An 18,319-nucleotide genomic window follows, 5' to 3' on the forward strand; every position below is an offset into this window, starting at 1 on the left:
TCCTTCAAGGAGTCACCTAAGAGTCAATCACAATTTTTTGGAAACAAAATCTGGTTTGCTTTCTCCGAAATCTGGAATTCACATTGGGAGTGTGGACTTCCATCTTCAAGACCTGGGAGTGGGGCATTAAGCAAGGGTAAGTTAAAATGATGCAAAACTTTCTTACCGGTTTCAGCCAACTTTTTTTTCTTTTCTAATTTTTTTTAATGTTTATTTATTTTTGAGAGAGAGAGAGAGAGAGAGAGAGAGAGCGCGCGCGCACATGTGGGGGAGGGGCACAGAGAGAGAGGGAGACAGAGAATCCGAAGCAGGCTCCAGGCTCCGAGCTGTCGGCACAGAGCCCGATGCAGGGCTCAAACCCACAAACTGCTAAATCACGACCTGAGCTGAAACAAAGAGTCGGTTCTTTAACCGACTTAGCCACTCAGGCACCCCAACTTTTTCTTAAGTATTCACTTGGTTGGGGGAGCCTAGGTGGCTCAGTCAGTTAAGCTTCCAACTTTGACTCAGGTCATGATCTCACGGTTCATGTGTTCGAGCTGCACGTCAGGCTCTGCGCTGACAGCTCAGAATCTGGTGCCTGCTTCAGATTTTGTGTCTCCCCTCTCTCTGCCCCTCCCCCATTTGTACTTTGTTTCTCTCTGTCTCTCAAAAATAAATAAACGTTGGGGCACCTAGGTGGCTCAGTTTGTTAAGTGTCCAACTCTTGATTTCAGCTCGGGTCATGATATCACTGTTGTGAGTTCAAGCCCCACATGTGGCTTTGTACTGACAGTGTGGAGCCTGCCTGGGATCCTTTCTCTCTCCCTGTCTCTCTGCCCTTCCCCTGCTCTCTCTCTCTCTCTCTCTCTCTCTCAAAAATAAGTAAACTTTTAATAAATAAACAAATTAACATTAAAAAAAGTATTCACTTGGTTATTATAAACCTTTGACTATTTTCCAGAGTTCCATAAAGCTTATTCTGACAATTTTTGCCACTTTTTTGGGTATTTCTGTGGAGGCACAGGACTTAGGAATTTTCTGCCCACCTCTTTCACTGATGTCACCATCATTTTTGTTTTGCCTACTTTAAGACCATATTGGGTACATACATGCTAAAGATTAGCATATTTCCTGGAGAATTACCGCTCTTATCCTGACGTAGTAATCATTTTTATCCCCAATAATACCCTTTGCATTAATGTCTGTTTTTAAAAACAGCTTGGTCAAGCAAATAAACAAAAATAAAAACAGCTTTGTTTATTCTGGTCTTTCACATAAAAGAAATCAAATAAGATGAAGTCATTTGTAACAGGTGTCTTTCACTCAGCATTATGGTTTCAGGATTCATCCGTGTCATAACATTCGTCTTTATTGCTGAATACTTTTGTATTGTAAGGATGCCCCATTTTCTTTATCCATTCATCAGTTATGCACATTTAGGTTCTTTCCACATTTTGGCTATTATGAATAATAATGCTGTGAATATCCATGTACAAGTCTTCGTGGAACATGTGTTCGTTGCCTTAAAATGTATTTTCCATCACACTAATTTAGGATAAGCCAACCTAGTTTTTGGCAATATTTGCTTCTTACATTTTCCCATCCCTTTACTTTCAATCTTTCTGTAATTAAATAGAATCGTTTGTGATTAAAATACAGCTTCGTCTCATTCTTTTGCCCAGTCTCATAACTTCTGTCATTTTACTGGCAAATTTAGTCTATTCACAATCGTAGGTACTATTATTTTTGGATTTGTATCTATCATGTCATGAAACTTCCTGTTCTACATTTTGTCTTTCCTCCTTTCTTATCTTTTACATCAAGCTTTATTTCCTCCTAATCCCCACTACTTTGGAACTTACATACATTTGTTTGTTTGTTTGTTTGCTTTAGTTGCTTTACATTGTGAATATTTAATCTAAAGGGAATGAATATTTCTTATCTATTCTCAGAAAATAAAAGAACCATAGAATATTTCAACTTCTATCATCCCTCCCATTATACATTAAAAAAACAAACTTACTTTGGGCACCTGGGTGACTCAGTCAGTTGAGCATCCGACTCTTGATTTTGGCTCAGGTCATGATCCCAGGGTTGTGGGATAGAGTCTCTCTCTCTTGAGATTCTCTCTCTCTCTCTCTCTCTCTCTCTCTCTCTCTCTCTCTCCCCCTCTGCCCCTCTCCCTCACTCTCTAAAATAAAATAAAATTAGGGGCGCCTAATTGGCTCAGTCGGTTAAGCGATCATATTGTTCATGAGTTCCAGCCCTGTATCCGGCTCTGCATAAACAGTGTGGAGCTTGCTTGGGGTTCTCTCTCTCTCTCTCTCTCTCTCTCTCTCTCTCTCTCTGTGCCCTTCCCCTGCTTGCTCTGTCTCTCTCTCAAAATAAATAAACATTAACTTTTTTTTAAATTGAAAAAAACTTTCGAAACATTCACAGATTGAAAAGAAATTGTAAAGATAGTACAGAGAGGTCCTATGTACGCTTCACCAAATTTCCCCAATGGTTAATCTTTCATAATTATAATACAATATCAAAACCCAGAAATTGACACTTATGTGCACAGTCGTTTATCACATGTATTAATTCGTGTAACTACCACCACAATCAAGATACAGAGTATTCCATCACCACCAAGATCTCATTCATGATATCCCTTTTTAGTCATACCCATTACTTTCCCCCAAACATCTCTAACCCCCAGCAGCCACTAATCTGTTTTCCATTTCTACCCTTTTGTCATTTTGACAAAGTTATATAAAATCCTACCAGATATGACCTTTGGAGATGAGCTGTTTTTTGCCATTCAGATCAATCAGAGTTGTTGTGTACGTCAGTAATTCATTCCTTTTTATTGGCAAGCAGTATTCAATGGTATGGATGTACCACAATTTTGTTTGTTTCTACTTTTTGAATTGAATAAAATTTCTATAAATAATCATGTACAGGTTTTTGTGTGGACATAAGCTTTCCTTTCTCTGGCATAAATGCCCAAGATTATAATTGCTCGGTCTGTTTTATTTGGATTTTAAAGAAACCACCTAACTTTCCAAGTGGCTATGATATTTTATATTCCAACCAGCCACATATGAGAGATCTGAGTTCTCTGCATCCTCTTTGGCACTTGGCATTGTCATTATTTCTTTTCAGTTTATTTATTTATTTTGATAGAGAGTGCAGGAGTGGCAGAGAGAGAGAGAGAGAGAGAGAGAGAGAGAGAGAATCCTAAGCAGGCTCCGCACTGTCAGTGCAGAGCCCAATGTGGGTCTTGAACTCACAAACTGAGTTTATTACCTGAGCTGAAACCAAGAGTTGGATGCTTAACCGACAGAGACACCCAGGCGCCCTGGGCATTGTCATTTTTTTATTTTAGCAGTTCTAATAGGTATATGAAAATAATCTTATTGTGGTTTTAATTTTCCATTTCCTTAATGGTTTAGTAAAATGTTGAATATATTTTCATGAGCCTATTTGACATCCATGTAGCCCCTTCAATAAAATATGTCTTTGTGAATTTTGCTCTTCTTCTTCTTCTTCTTCTTCTTCTTCTTCTTCTTCTTCTTTACTGTTGTGTTTTGAGAATTCTTTATATATTCTAGAAACTGGGCATGTGGATATGTGGTTTGGAGATATTTTCTCCCAGTCTTAGCTTGTCTTTTTATCTTCTTAACAGGAGCTTCGAAAGAGCAAAAACGTTTTAAATTTTGATGAAGTCCAATTAAATTTTTTTCTTTTAAGGATTTTACTTTGATGTCTTATTTAGAAACGCTTCAAGCCCTACGTCCCAAGATTTTCTCCTGTGTTTTTTTCTATAATTTTTAGTTTCATATTTGACATTTTTAAAAATGTTTATTTATTTTTGAGACAGAGACAGAGCATGAGTCGGGGAGGGGCAGAGAGAGAAGGAGACACAGAATCGGAAACAGGCTCCAGGCTCTGAGCTGTCAGCACAGAGCCCGACGCGGGACTCAAACTCCCGAACCGCGAGATCATGAGCTGAGCCCACTGAGGCACTCAGGCGCCCCCATATTTGACATTTAAATCCATGATTCATTATACAGAGTTCACTTCTGTATAAGGTTCACTTTTCTGGCTAGTTGATATCCAACTGCCCCCGCACCATTTGTTAAAAGACCACCATCCCTCTATTGCATTACTTTTGTACCTTGGTCAAAATTCACTTGGCTGCTCTTGCGGGGGGCTATTTCTGCTTTATTTTGTTCAGTTCATCTTGTGTCTATCTCTCTGCCAATACCACCTAGTTTCGATCTGTTACTATATAATAAGTCTCAAAATCTGGTAGATTTCTCCCAGTTTTTCAATATTGTTTAAGCTATTCTAGTTCCTTTGCCTTTCCATCCACATTAAAAATTTTTTTTAATGTTTTATTTATTTTTGAGACAGAGGGAGACAGAGTGTGAGCAGGGGAGGGGCAGAGAGAGAGCAAGACACAGAATGGAAGCAGGCTCCAGGCTCTGAGCTGTCAGCACAGAGCCCGTCGGGGGGCTGGAACTCACAGACCGCGAGATCATGACCTGAGCGGAAGTCAGCCGCTCAACCGACTGAGCCACCCAGGCGCCCCTCCGTATACATCTTAGAATAATCTTGTGTATAGCAACAACAATCTTGCTGAGTTTCTGATAGAAATTGCGTTGAACTTTCTATCAATTTGGAGAGAATTAACATCGTCACTATGTTGAATCCCCCGATCCGTAACGTGATATAGATTCCCATTTATTCAGATCTGCTTTGAGGTCTTTCATCAGCCTGCTGTAGTTTTCAGCCTCCAAATCCTGTACATGATTTGTTAAATTGACGCTGAAGTATTCCTTTTTTCTTCTGAGGAATTGGAAATATTGCTGGTGTATAAAGTACCATTTTATAATACTTTTGCATATACTTTTTATCTCGTGTTTCAGCTCCCAAATTAGGATTAGTTTTCTGCAATCAGTTCAAAAGTTTATACTTTGTTCCCCATTGCTTGTAGCTCTCCTTTCCTCGTCATCCGTTTTCCTTCCTCTGAAAGAACATCTTTTAAAGGTTCTGTCACTAAGCTCTTCCTTCTAAACTTTCTACGTATTTTAAGATGGTTTTCTTTTGCCCTTGCTCTTAAATGAGTTTACTTATGTAGAAAGTTCCAAACCGCCATTTTCTCTCCAACTTTGATATTATTCCATTATTCTGACCTCTAGCATTGTTTTTCTTTTTCTTTTTTTTTAATTTTTTTTTTAACATTTATTTATTTTTGAGACAGAGAGAGACAGAGCATGAACGGGGGAGGGGCAGAGAGAGAGGGAGACACAGAACTGGAAGCAGGCTCCAGGCTCCGAGCCATCAGCCCAGAGCCTGACGCGGGGCTCGAACTCACAGTCCGTGAGATCATGACCTGAGCTGAAGTCGGACGCTCAACTGACTGAGCCACCCAGGCGCCCCTCTAGCATTGTTTTTCTTAAGTGTACTGTATATGGACAGTCTGAATAGGCTCTTCCTAATTGCCACGATGATCTTTCTCTTTGGTGTTCAGTTGTGTTTCCACCATGAAATGCCTCATTAGGGATTTAGTTTAAACCTGTTGGTAACTCATTTTGCTTTCTAAAATTTTTCTTTAATGTTTATTTTTGGAAGAGAGAGACAGAGTGTTAGTGAGGGAGGAGCAGAGAGAGAGAGGGAGAATCTGAAGCAGGCTCCAGGCTCCGAGCTGTCAGTGCAAATCCTGACACGGGGCTCGAACTCACTAACCGTGAGATCATGACCTGAGCCAAAGGCAGAGGTGTAATCGACTGAGCCAACCAGGCGCCCCTAGCTGGGCTTTTTAATTCCACATTGGGTTGTTTCAAATATTTTATTGTCATAAATGCTTCTCACTTGATATATTTTTCACTCGAGTGGCTGTTTTTTGTTTCTATAAATTTTCTGGTACTGTCTTTACACTTGTTTATTCTGATTAACACTCTCAACACTCTCTATTCTATTTCTTGAAGAGTCTAATGATCTTTTTCTCTTTTGTGCCACTTGTATTCATTTGTGGCAGGTAGACTGTTCCCTCCTATGGTTTGTACTTTGGGGAAGAAAGTTGAGCTCACTTTTGGCAGACAATTTATGCAGCCTTCATTGAGGATGTCACTCTCCATAAAGAATTTGTTTCTTCCAGGGGCACCTGGGTGGCTCAGTCGGTTGAGCGTCTGACTTCAGCTCGGGTCATGATCTCACGGTTGGTGGGTTTGAACCCTGCGTCCGGCTCTGTGCTGACAGCTCAAAGCCTGGAGCCTGCTTCGGAGTCTGTGTGTCTCCCTCTCTCTCTGCTCCTCCCCCACTCACACTCTGTCTCTCTCTCTCTGCCTCTTGAAAATAAATGTTAAAAAAAAAAATTAAAAAAAAAAATGTTTCTTCCAGGTGCTTGAGGGGCAGTCAATCCAAGGAGATGCTTGACGCATTAACTTATGAGCTTATGTGTTTCCAGGCCACATAAATAGTATTAATTCAAGATCCAAATATATATGAATACAAGCTTCCAGCTAAACAATTTCAAGGGAAGAGCTCCCTCCTCTCCCAGTCCAGAGCCCAGGCCAAAATGAGACAAGCTTCCCCCGTCCCTTCCTGAGGGGTCAGATTGTTTTTCCAGTCTACTTTGTGGCAAAGATTGTAGCTCTTAAAAGGGTCCTGGCTGTGTAATGGTGAGTTATTTTCTGAGCCCCAAAGTCAGGTGTACCATGTGGGTTTTCCGTTTCCTTTTCAGTTCTCCCTGGGCACTGGAGATTGTAATTTCTTTATGGTAGGCTGGGGTTTACCATCATTTTGTTTTTTGTGTTCTTTGGCAATTCTAGGTGTTCTGAATTGTATGGAAGAAGTTGTTTTGTTTACAGCATTTTTTTAGGTAGGCTTTACACCCAGCGTAGAGCCTAACATGGGGCTTGAACTCACGACCGAGATCAAGACCTGAGCTAAGATCAAGAGTTGGACACTTAATCGAACGAGACATCCAGGTGCCCGTTTACAGCGTTTAAATGAAATCCTGGGGGCATACAGCAGCGTAGCAGACCATGGAGTCAGGCACAGCATTCTGAATCCTGCTTGTTACACATAATAGCTCTGTAACTATAGGCAAACAGTCCATCCTTCTAGCTATCAGTTTCTCCTATAAAGATAAGGTTGATGTGAGGATTATATTAATAAAGGCTATAAAACACTATTATAGTGTCTAGACCATCTCAAGTACTTAACAAATTACATTTTCACCTAAAAAAATTTTTTTAATGTTTTTGAGAGAGAGAGAGAGAGAGAGAGAGAGCGCGCAAGCAGGGGAAGGACACAGAGAGGGAGACACAGAAACCAAAGCAGGCTCCAAGCTGTCAGCAGAGCCTGATGCGGGGCTTGAACCCACGAACTGTGAAATCATGACCTGATCTGAAGTAGGACACTTAACCGGCTGAGCCACCCAGGCGCCCCTACATCTTCACTTTTTAGTAATTTTTACAAAATAAAATGGTACGTTGTTAGGAGTGCAGATGTAGGTCATGTTTCTACTTTTACCTTTTTTTAAAAATTAAACTTGGGGCACCTGGGTGGCAGAGTGGGTTAAGCATCGGACTTCAACTTCAGATCTCATGGTTTCGTGAGTTCGAGCCCTGCATCAGGCTCTGTGCTGATAGCTCAGAGCCTGGAGCTTGCTTCAGATTCTGTCTCTCCCTCTCTCTCTGCCCCTTCCCTGCTCGTGCTTGCTCTCTCTCAAAAAAAAAATTTTTTTTTAATTAAAAAAATAAAAGTAGCAATAAGACTGATTCCAACAGTAGACAAATTTCCCAATTATTTATATATACATAAGGCACCGCTATTATCTGTCAATAGAGAGTAATAATACCACACTCTGACCACATCTGTGAACACAATAGTTTAAAAAGGATGATGAAATAAAGATTATCACAAGAAATAAGGCACAGCTGTGAAGTCTCAAAGAGTTGAGGTTGCACACAATGTTTTGGTCCAGAACCCACCTACCCATCGGGGTTGTCCAAAAATAGAACAAGCTGCTTCACCAAAAGGGTACTGGTCGTTTTAAGTATTCAAAAGCAGAAAATGAAGGACCGCTTAAGAGCCACAACAGAAAGGATTTCTTTATTGGGACATGCTAGAAGTTAATGGTGAGATAAAAGGAGAAAAAACTATTTGGATAACCGTCTCATGACACTAACTTAAAAATACCATGCATACTGCAAATAAGGAAGAGACTGGCAAACCCCAAACCGAACTTCTTAAGTAGGTTAAAAACACTGAAAACCAAACTTCAGAATTTTTTTTAGGTCATTAAAATTGAGGGATGCCTGGATGGTTTGGTCGATTAAAAACATTTGACTCTTAATTTCGGCTCAGCTCACAATCTCAGGTTGTGAGATTGAGCAAGGAACCTGCTTGAGATTTTCTCTCTCCTTTGCTCTCTGCCCCTCCATTTGCTCTCTCTCTCAACAAACAACAAAAGTCTTAAAAAAAAACTGAGTAACAAGAGAAGCTTTTCTCATGCCTAATTCCATTCCAGGCTAACCATACCATCATTAAAAATTCTCTTCTGAATATATGTTCTTATGATTACATTGTCATTTTCCCCCTCTTCAGTACAGACGGCCACTTGAAGGTAAATCCAAATATTAAACACAGTATTTGAAAAAGGAGTCACAGAAAAGTCAGAATTAAATTTTATTTCACATTGGTAGAAACCATGAAAAAGATTTACATCGTCCCACATAACAGCACATTTCAACAGAATATTTCTTGCCATAAATTAGATCTTGTTGATTTATGTAACTGAAACAACAATTTATATTCTTCAAGGTAAAGCAAAATGACTTAGTAAATGATTGTTTAAAAATTTTAAATGCAGACATAAACATATGGCTTCATTATTAACATTCTGTACAATCCATTACTAAATTATTTCCATTATCAATTAGCACCCATTTATAAAGATGCATCCCTAACACTGTTTTAGTCAGTTGGAATACAGCAGAAAAATTAATAACAGATCAGAAATATCAAGTGTACATTTTTGCTACATATTAAACTGTGATAACTACACCATATGTATTGAGTTGTGATTCATTGTCACCCATACATGTTTTCAAATAATTTTTACCAATAATCTGAAAAATTCAACTATGTAAAATCAAATTAAAAAAAAAAAAACATCTGACTAAAGTGAAGTCTTCAAATAAGTCCATTGGCAGATAAAACTAAAGCAAATTTTTCTAATGGATTGTTCATTTCCTATAGTAGTTGGTTTCAAACATGTACAAAACAAACTAAAACTATGCTTCGAAGAGAATCATCTTAGAGCAAATCATCTTAGAAATTACAGTTTTTAAAATCTGTCTTAAATATTCGAGAACATACTAGAATATGACATAATTACCCTTCCATTAATTACAGAAAAATACAACCACAGAATTATTCCAATTATCTAGACTGAAGATTCTAATAACTATATCGGTCTAACTTTGGACTAAGTAAGGTATAGTTTAAGAAGTAAGTAGTGTAGGAAGTTTAAAGTGATGTCAGGTGTCTCTATGTAAGTGTAAACACATTTAAAATACCATCAAATCTGTGATCCAGAATGTCAAATTACAGCATGTATTGGCAGGAGAGGTCTACAGCAAGGAGCCAATATTTGGTCTTTTATGAAGGATAAAAAAGAAAACACCTTTCTGGAGAGGAAAAAAAACCTTAAATAGAAATGGTATCAGGGAAAGTAAAGCCTGGTCCCCAAAATAAAAGGGCCATTAACTGGAGAGAGCAATATTACTCTTTACTGACACTCAGAAGCATTACTCCCGTTATTGGGAATAATGCAGTAACACCTCGCTCTCATTATGTAGTGCAATCATTAAGTATGTAAGGAACACATATATAAAAATACAGATAATGCATGGTGTCTACATTTTGGAGTAAGTCCGCAGACTAAGTCACAAGATGCACAAATAATTCATATCCTAACTGTTCCTTTATACCTGAACAAATTCTCATTAAACATACTGATAGTTTTCAAATGATGTAATAAAAAATCTGGTTAGTATTTTATTATTTTGCTGAATTACATTTGGGAAAAAGTCAGCTGCTTCACCTATTTTAATACTAGTATATTCTGAATCATACAAATACACGTATAGAAACTTAAAAGACCATTATTTCCCACAAGGGGATATTATTACGTAGTCTGTGTTATCGGTGCGTATTCGCAAAACATTTTAACACTGCAAACTTCCGAAGTTTCAAGATTGGGCACAGGAAAAGGTTTCTACACTACTACAACGATGCTGGTGTGTACTTCGACACAAGGCCTCTTAGTGACGTCAATCAATTGGAGGTAGAAGTTTATCAATGAATTGCTTGATATCCATCATTTCCTGTTTGGAATAAAGTGATTTAACAAGCTGTTACAAAATCAGAAATTAAATCCCCACTAAAATACCACCAAATAAATCTGCAGTGTGCCTAGGTAAGGCGAAACCACATTTTCACTACTTCTATTAAATGAAAAGTTGTAACAGAGAAATGAGGCTACGATAGAAATTTCAGAACATTTCCCGTGACTATGATTATTATTGTACGTTCAAATGATAGTTCCCAACTATTTTGAGGTCCCATGAAAATGGTCTGCACTTTGCTCTACTTGAACAAAACACTGGGGCTGAGTGCGGACAAAGGGCCTTAGGAGTGACAACACCTATCCCGAGAAGTATCAGTAAGGATACAATTACTGTCAACTAAGCTTGGGTGGAAAAACCTAGCTTTTAGCCTTCCCTCATTAGAATGAAATGCTAAATCCATAGCATAAAATATTTTGTGCCTTTTATCTCTTCTCACTGTCTGCTCCTAATCATTCAGTCCAGTGTTCTCCAATGTGATTGCAAAGAATCATCAGCTTTTATTTTACTTTTTTTTCCCTTTGTATGTAAGCTCTATGCCTGACATGAGCCTTGAACTCACAACTCCAAGATCAAGAGTCACATGCTTGGGGCACCTGGCTGGCTAGTCGGTAGAGCATGAGACTCTTAATCTTGCGGTTTTGAGTTCAAGCTCCTCACTGGGTATAGAGATTACTTAAATAAAATCTTAGAAGAGTCACATGCTCTACCAACTGAACCAGCCAGGTGCCCCAATAGAGCTTTTTTTTTTTAACGTTTATTTATTTTTGAGACAGAGAGAGACAGAGCATGAACGGGAGAGGGTCAGAGAGAGAGGGAGACACAGAATCTGAAACAGGCTCCAGGCTCTGAGCTGTCAGCACAGAGCCCGATGCAGGGCTCGAACCCACGGACCACGAGAGCATGACCTGAGCCGAAGTCGGACGCCCAACTGACTGAGCCACCCAGGCGCCCCTAGAGCTTTTATTTTAAAAACACATCTATACAAACACAGATACCTGAGTTTACTTGCTAACCCCCAATGTGCTGAATCAGAAATGCAGAGTTTGATTGGTGGCTCAGTCGGTCAGGCATCCAACTTCAGCTCAGGTCATGATCTCATGGTCTGTGGGTTGGAGCCCCGTGCTGGGCTCTGTGCTGACAGCTCAGAGCCTGCCTGGAGACTGCTTGGGATTTGGTGTCTTCCTCTCTCTCTGCCCCTCCCCTGTTTGCGCTCTCTCAAAAATAAATAAAGGTTAAAAAAAAAAAAAAAAGAAATGCAGAGTTTGAAGTTCTGGTGTCTGCATTTCTATTAGGCTCCAGGGTATTTGTAATGTAAAGCCTACTTTGAAAAACACTGCTCTAAATGTGGATGGAACTGGAAAGTGTGATGCTAAGTGAAATAAGTCAGGCAGAGAAAGACAGATACCATATGTTTTCACTCTTATGTGGATCCTGAGAAACTTAACAGAAGACCATGGGGGAGGGGAAGGGGAAAAAAGAGAGAGGGAGGGAGGCAAACCATAAGAGACCCTTAAAAACTGAGAATAAACTGAGAGTTGAAGGGGGGTGGAGGGAGGGGAAAGTGGGTGATGGGCATCGAGGAGGGCACCTGTTGGGATGAGCACTGGGTGTTGTATGGAAACCAATTTGCCAATAAATTTCATATTGAAAAAAAAAAAAAAGAAAAAAGAAAGAAAACCACTGCTCTAGACCCTCAGTCCCTCCTGGATCCCGAGTGTCAGCCCACCTGCTTTCTGGATTCAAAACTTGCTGACAGTTTCAACTATGTTCTCAGTAACACCCTAGGATCCTAGGCCCCCTTGTCTTTCTGGATAAATCACATTAATATCTGTTTTCTCTGCCCCTAAAGCAAATGATTCAGACCCACTCAGTGGTTGCAAAGCTAAGTTAAGTTGGACCACCTTAACGCTTGGTAATCAGTTTTGATTCTAGACCTTTTCAAGCCTCCAAACCAATGCAGGCCTCCTTCACTCTTACCAAGTGACCATATCTCCCACTTTACTGAAAAGACAAAGAAGATCTCAAGTGAGCTCTCAACTATTACCCACCTCAACAATCCTTGTTTATATTCATCTATCCTATTCCAGATTCTTAAGTGAGGTTCTCCTCTTTGAAGGCAAGCACTACCCATTTTAGGACTTTAAACTACGTTATTATTTGATCTCCCTAAGATTCTCCCATTAGATTATTATCTTCTCTTCACTTCATTTTCTCTCTCCTTCTTCCCCACCCATGGGAGTCTTTTTCTCCCATTCACTAAAGAGCCTTCCTACTCTTTCCTCCTTTCACAAAAACCTTTTTAATAAAGGTCCTTATCCCTATCTAGTTCACTCAATCCACTGCAGGCTCCATTTCCAAGCATCCAAGGTCACAGATGGCTTACTATGGGATAGTTTCTTCCTGGCCTGTTTTTCCTTAATTGTTCTCTGAATCATGGGACACTCTTCCCTTCCACTCTGAAATTCTTTTTTTCCTTAAATAATTTAACCAATTAAAAAAAAAAAGTTTGCGCACGTATGTACGTATACATGTATGCAATCTCTACACGCAGCTTGGGGCTCAAGCTCAAAACCAGTATCAAGAGTCGCAACACACTCTTCTGACTGAGCCAGCCAGGCACCCAACCGCTCTGAAACTCTCTCCTCTCGTACTCTCATTCAACACCTAACTCCTTTCTAATCCTACCCCCCTCAAACAAGCTCTACCCCTCAGCTTTTTTCCTGATATTTCCCCATGGTAATTCTTCAGTGATCAATAATGCTGGCCATTATTCTAAATCTCTATTACGGGCCTGAGCTCCAGACAAGTATTCCAACATCCCATTTTGCTACGATGGGGGTACATCAATCTCAGTACGTTCACTAAACTCAATCATTATTATCGTCCCCTCCGTTACCCTAAAACTCTTCCTTATACCTACTTTATGAGGACACCCAGCTTTTCATAAGACTATGGCCCAACTGGTCAGCTTGCTTTCCCTACCCCACAGTCCTTTCTCTGTACACCTGCTATCCAAATCCTACCCATTCTTTCAAATCCAGCTTTTCCTTCATGATCTCTGTACTTCCCAAAACAAAAGGAATCTCAGCTTTTCTCAGTTTTCTAGAAAGCTTTTAAAAACTTCTAATATAACACGTATCACATTCTGCTTTCTACACATTTGGATATATACCCTTCTCCCCTATTAAATTTTAATTAATTTAGCTTAAATTGCAATAAAAAGGACTGTTTTTTATTTGTCTTTGAATTATGCACAAAACTTGCATGTAATGGGAAAAACAGTGAATATCTGCTGAATCAAATTGAAGAAACTCTAAGTCCTCACCTATGATTCAATGTGAATTCATTAATTAACTCCTTTAAATACCCAAGGAATCAAATGCTACTTAAATTAAAAACATCACAGGGAAAAGTGGTAAATATGTCTCTGCTTCCAAACAGTTACCTGCTGACATGAGCTGTGCATCATGCCTTGGTAGGTTTTGAAGGTTACATTGGCTGGGTTTACTAACATTTTTAGCTTTTCAGAAGTAAGAGAAGCAATCATTAGGGGAACTAAAGGGTCGCAATCTCCATGGCACTGAAGAATAGCAATATCTCTATTAACGCCACTGATAGGACCCTGCAAAAAAAAAACCAAAAAAACCAGTATCATTTATTCAAATGTATAGAGCATTACGCCAGGCATTTACAACTGCAGATAGATATGCACGTACATATGTTATTACTTACATCACAGGTTCTATTCGGCCACGGGAATAAAATTCCTTCCATCCCTATGCTCCCCACAACTCTTTATTTAAACTTTTACAGGACAGGACAAGTGGGTGATGGGCACTGAGGAGGGCACCTGTTGGGACGAGCACTGGGTGTTGTATGGAAACCAATTTGACAATAAATTTCATATAAAAAATAAATTTAAAAAAATAAACTTTTACAGGACACATGATTATCCTGTCTTGTATTATTATTTTGCCAACGAACTGGTTCCTTGAAGCAGACTGTATCTTAATTATTCTTTATTATGTTCAGTGTCTTGACAGGAGAGGTACACTTTAGCTGGATCTTATTTAATTGATTTAAATAAGACAGTTAATCAGCAGCACTTACTACGTGTAAGACACCAAACAAACGCTATATAATGATAAAAAAAAATCCTAGATTTAAAGATGAATCTGAAAATAAATGTCCACACCTCCCATGTGTGTTACATACTGCTTTACACTATAGAGTACTTAGAAATTATATTCTATGGTAAAATTCTGCTAGCAAGCAATAAGAATATTGAACACTTAAAAATGTTATTTCTATGTGTAAAAAATTCCCCTTTTAGAAGTATCTTAAAATGTATCAAATACTTCAAATAGAAGATTTATGACAAAAGGACTTCTTTTTTACCCCATTCTATGCAATCTACAGTAAAGACAGTATATAGTATACAGATCACAAAAGTCTAGGAAAATCCTTTTCAAAAAAGGATGATTGATGTAAACTACGGGCTTTAGGTAATAATATTATGTGTCAGTGTAGGTTTGCTGATTATCAAAGATGCACCACCACGCTGCGGGGTGTTCACAAGCTGTGCACGTATGGGGACAGGGGACATGTGGGAACTCTGTGTGCTTTCTGCTCAGTTTTGCTGTGAACCTTAGCTGCTCTAAAAATATACAGTTTATTAATTAAAAAAAAAAAAAATGACCCTCTCACAACGTTATCTGCCTTAACTCAGTAATCTTATGCTGCAAGTTTCAATCAGGCTACCTGTGGAAATGAAGCCCGTAGTGGAAGCCAGCAACTGAGGGCAGTGACTCCTGCCAGTTTCTGCTGTGTGGTAAGAGCAGTGTATAAAGATAAAGCTCCTCCCTGGAAAGACAACAGAGAAAGTCAATGGAACACATGCTCTGCTAACAGCAACTTGATTTCTTGTTATTAATAATGTCCATTAAAGAAAAAATCAACCTGGGTGACTGATGTCAAGTCAGCTCAGACAAGCTACTAGAAACACAAACACCCCACTCCACCATGTCCTAAAGGATAAGATTCTCTACATTGAAGATCACTGAGAACACAGGGACCACCCAATCAGTTGAGAAAGAGTTAAGAGTATATTTGCACTTACAGATGCCTTAGGAATATTCTAAACTTAGTTACTTATTTTCTTCTCTGAAAAGTCTTAGGTATAAAATCAAATCTAGTCGTAACTTGGTACTCTTTTCTAAAAAATTCAAGACAATAAGGACCCTGTAGCAGATACCTTTAGAGTATCCACCCCAGCTTAAATACCCTGCACTCTGGGAACTGTATTCCCGTTAGTCACCTGGATGCCATGTCACTCTGACCATCCCCACGGGTCACCGGGGCCCATGAGAACATGAGATTCCAGCTCATCCGAGACAGTCAAGTTCTTTTTCTCCAGATTTTGAAACTGGAACTCAGGGACTGTGAGTCTGTCTCTGTGCAGCTGGGATGGTAACACGTAAACTCAAGAACTGGCAAAGTTATAGGCTGCGACGGCAGAAAAAGCCAACTCTAGATGAACAGGCAAAGGAAGCAGATGGGCAGAGAAACAAGGAAGATGGAGAGAAAGTCATGACGGCTCTCCGAGTCTTAGATATTTCCTGAGGCCTTGCTTCATTCTCATCCTTGGTTTCCTTGACATGACCCCACGGACTCATAACTTGCTCTTTCTGGCTTACGGTACTAGGAGTTGCTTTCTGTAATCAATGAATCCCAACCACATAGCCTCCTATGTTAGCTTCCTACTCGAATCAAGCATTCATTTCTATACCTATATTTATGGCACAATGTGTATTACAATGGACATTATCTTGAACTTCAATAAATACCAAATCAGTAACATCTTTTTTACCATATTGAATTAACACACTGTCTACTAGATTTTAACTTCTAAATAATTCCGTAATTAATTCCATAATTCTAACATTGCCCAAATTCAGGTATTCAGTCTGAACACTAAGTTGTTGATTTAGAAGATTCACAGATTAGAAGCTACAGCAATGTGGGGATAGGTGAAATAAAGACATAAGGTCAATATGAGGTAACTACGTCTGCAGAAAAAGTATAGAAGGTAGGAGAAAAAGTATAGAAAGAAGAAGATACCAAAAATAAACATCACATATTTAAATCTAAAATCTATTTTACAAGATGAAAAGAAGAAAGATGACAGAGTGACGTCACCAAGATGGGACACAGGTCATTCCTAACTTTGCTCCCTCTTACAAGAACTAACATCTAATCATGGACAGGGCACCACTGAGAGAATCCTAGCACACGGAGGGGAGGCGGAGGCACCCCTGTCCCACAGAGACAAAGACAGACCACACTGGAAGGGAAGAGAAGTGGTTACACGCTGACCAGTGCAGCGCCACCCAGAGTCTCCCCGGAGCCTCCAGTTCCTCCAGTGGGAAGAAAGAACGCAACGGGGACAACCAGCATCCCCCAGCATTGTGGGTCACTTTGTGGGAGCCCCTACTTAGATCTTGTCTCAAGGGGATTGCAGGGGGAGTCTATGGGGCTCAACCACCGGGAATCTGTGACAGAAAGAGAGAAGAAATTCTCCTGTCTTCTAGTGTATTGTTCCTATCAGTAGTCTCCTCCTAGGAGAGGGGAGTTATACCTGTGTTTAAATTAGAGTTTTGTTTAAAGGGGTACATAGGATCAACTTAGAAACCTAGCTACGTGTGTATTAGTATTTTAAGAAAATACATTCCAAGTTCCTATCAATTTGCCAAATAAATTTATTTTAAAGATATAATTTAGAAGGGAAAGGCAACAGCTGAAGAGAGAAAACTAGAAAAGCAAAAGAGGACACTCTTGTAATTAACTATATGTAATCCATTTGAACTTAATTCAGCATTAACAATAGTGTAACAGATTCTACAACGTCTACTAAAAAAAAAAGACTCCTCCATAGAAAAGGATGGAAACCACAGATTTTCTAGATAAATATACCAATGACATATCACCCAAACTTTACCTTACCTGAGAAAATCCTCCCAAAATAATTCTGTTAGAAGGAATGCCATTCTTCATCTCTTGCTCTATCAAAGCTTTTACTAAAAACAACATAAAATTAAATCACCAACACTTTAAAAGTTAAGCCTGATACCATTTTAAACAGGAGACATTAATTACAGAAAAGCACAAGGTATGTTAAAGGTGAATAATACGTGAAAAACTTGAAGCACTCTATTAAAATATAAAAGGAGGATGTATTTTCATTATAAAACTCATATTTGGCAGGTGTTGCTTAAATAGTTCAATTATTTCCTTTTTTTTTTTCTTTTTTTTAAGATTTTATTCTTAAGTAATCTCTACACCCAATGTGGGGCTTGAACTCAACCCTGAGATCAAGAGTCGCATACTCCGCTCTTTCAACTGAGTCAGTGAGACACCCCTGTCCAATTATTTATGTCATTTGTAAACAAAAGTTCTTTCTCTTACCAATCAATGGATATTCTTTTACCTGCGTCAATTCTGCCCATATACATTCTATATTTCTCTCTCTTCAATGAATCATAGGAATTTGTACCTCAAGTTGCCATTTTAAATCCTAAGAAATGTAGCTTACATGGTTTGTGATTTACAGTGTTTATGAAGTTCATTCTAGGGGTACCTGGGTGGCTCAGTCAGTTAAGCATCTGACTTCAGCTCAGGTCATGATCTCGTGGTGCAGGAGTTTGAGCCCCACATCAGGCGGTCTGCTGTTGGCATGGAGCTTGCTTCAGATCCTCTGTCCCCCTCTCTCTCTGCCCCTCCCCTGCTCGCACTCTCTCTCAAAAATAAACATTTTTGGGGCGCCTGGGTGGCTCAGTCGGTTAAGCGTCCGACTTGGGCTCAGGTCACGATCTCACTGTCCGTGAGTTCCAGTCCCGCGTCGGGCTCTGTGCTGACTGCTCAGA

General features: G+C 39.3%; 1 protein-coding gene across 3 annotated transcripts in view; it reads right to left on the reverse strand.

Moving 5' to 3' along the window:
* Positions 1-8,653: 8,653 nt before the first annotated feature.
* LYPLA1 (lysophospholipase 1) overlaps positions 8,654-18,319 on the reverse strand; it is a 31,264-nt gene continuing 21,598 nt past the window's right edge. For all 3 annotated transcript variants that reach the window (XM_081792289.1, XM_060610532.3, XM_081792290.1), the window contains exons 6-9: positions 17,400-17,473; positions 15,159-15,260; positions 13,843-14,019; positions 8,654-10,373 (exon numbers count right to left, since the gene is read on the reverse strand). In XM_081792289.1, the coding sequence (XP_081648415.1) occupies positions 10,320-10,373; positions 13,843-14,019; positions 15,159-15,260; positions 17,400-17,473 (407 nt within the window). In that variant the 3' untranslated portion in view covers positions 8,654-10,319. The remainder of the gene's footprint in view (positions 10,374-13,842; positions 14,020-15,158; positions 15,261-17,399; positions 17,474-18,319) is intronic.

The sequence above is a fragment of the Panthera onca genome, chromosome F2, assembly GCF_046562875.1.
Source record: "Panthera onca isolate mPanOnc1 chromosome F2, mPanOnc1 haplotype 2, whole genome shotgun sequence".
In the NCBI taxonomy this organism is placed as follows: Eukaryota; Metazoa; Chordata; class Mammalia; order Carnivora; family Felidae; genus Panthera; species Panthera onca.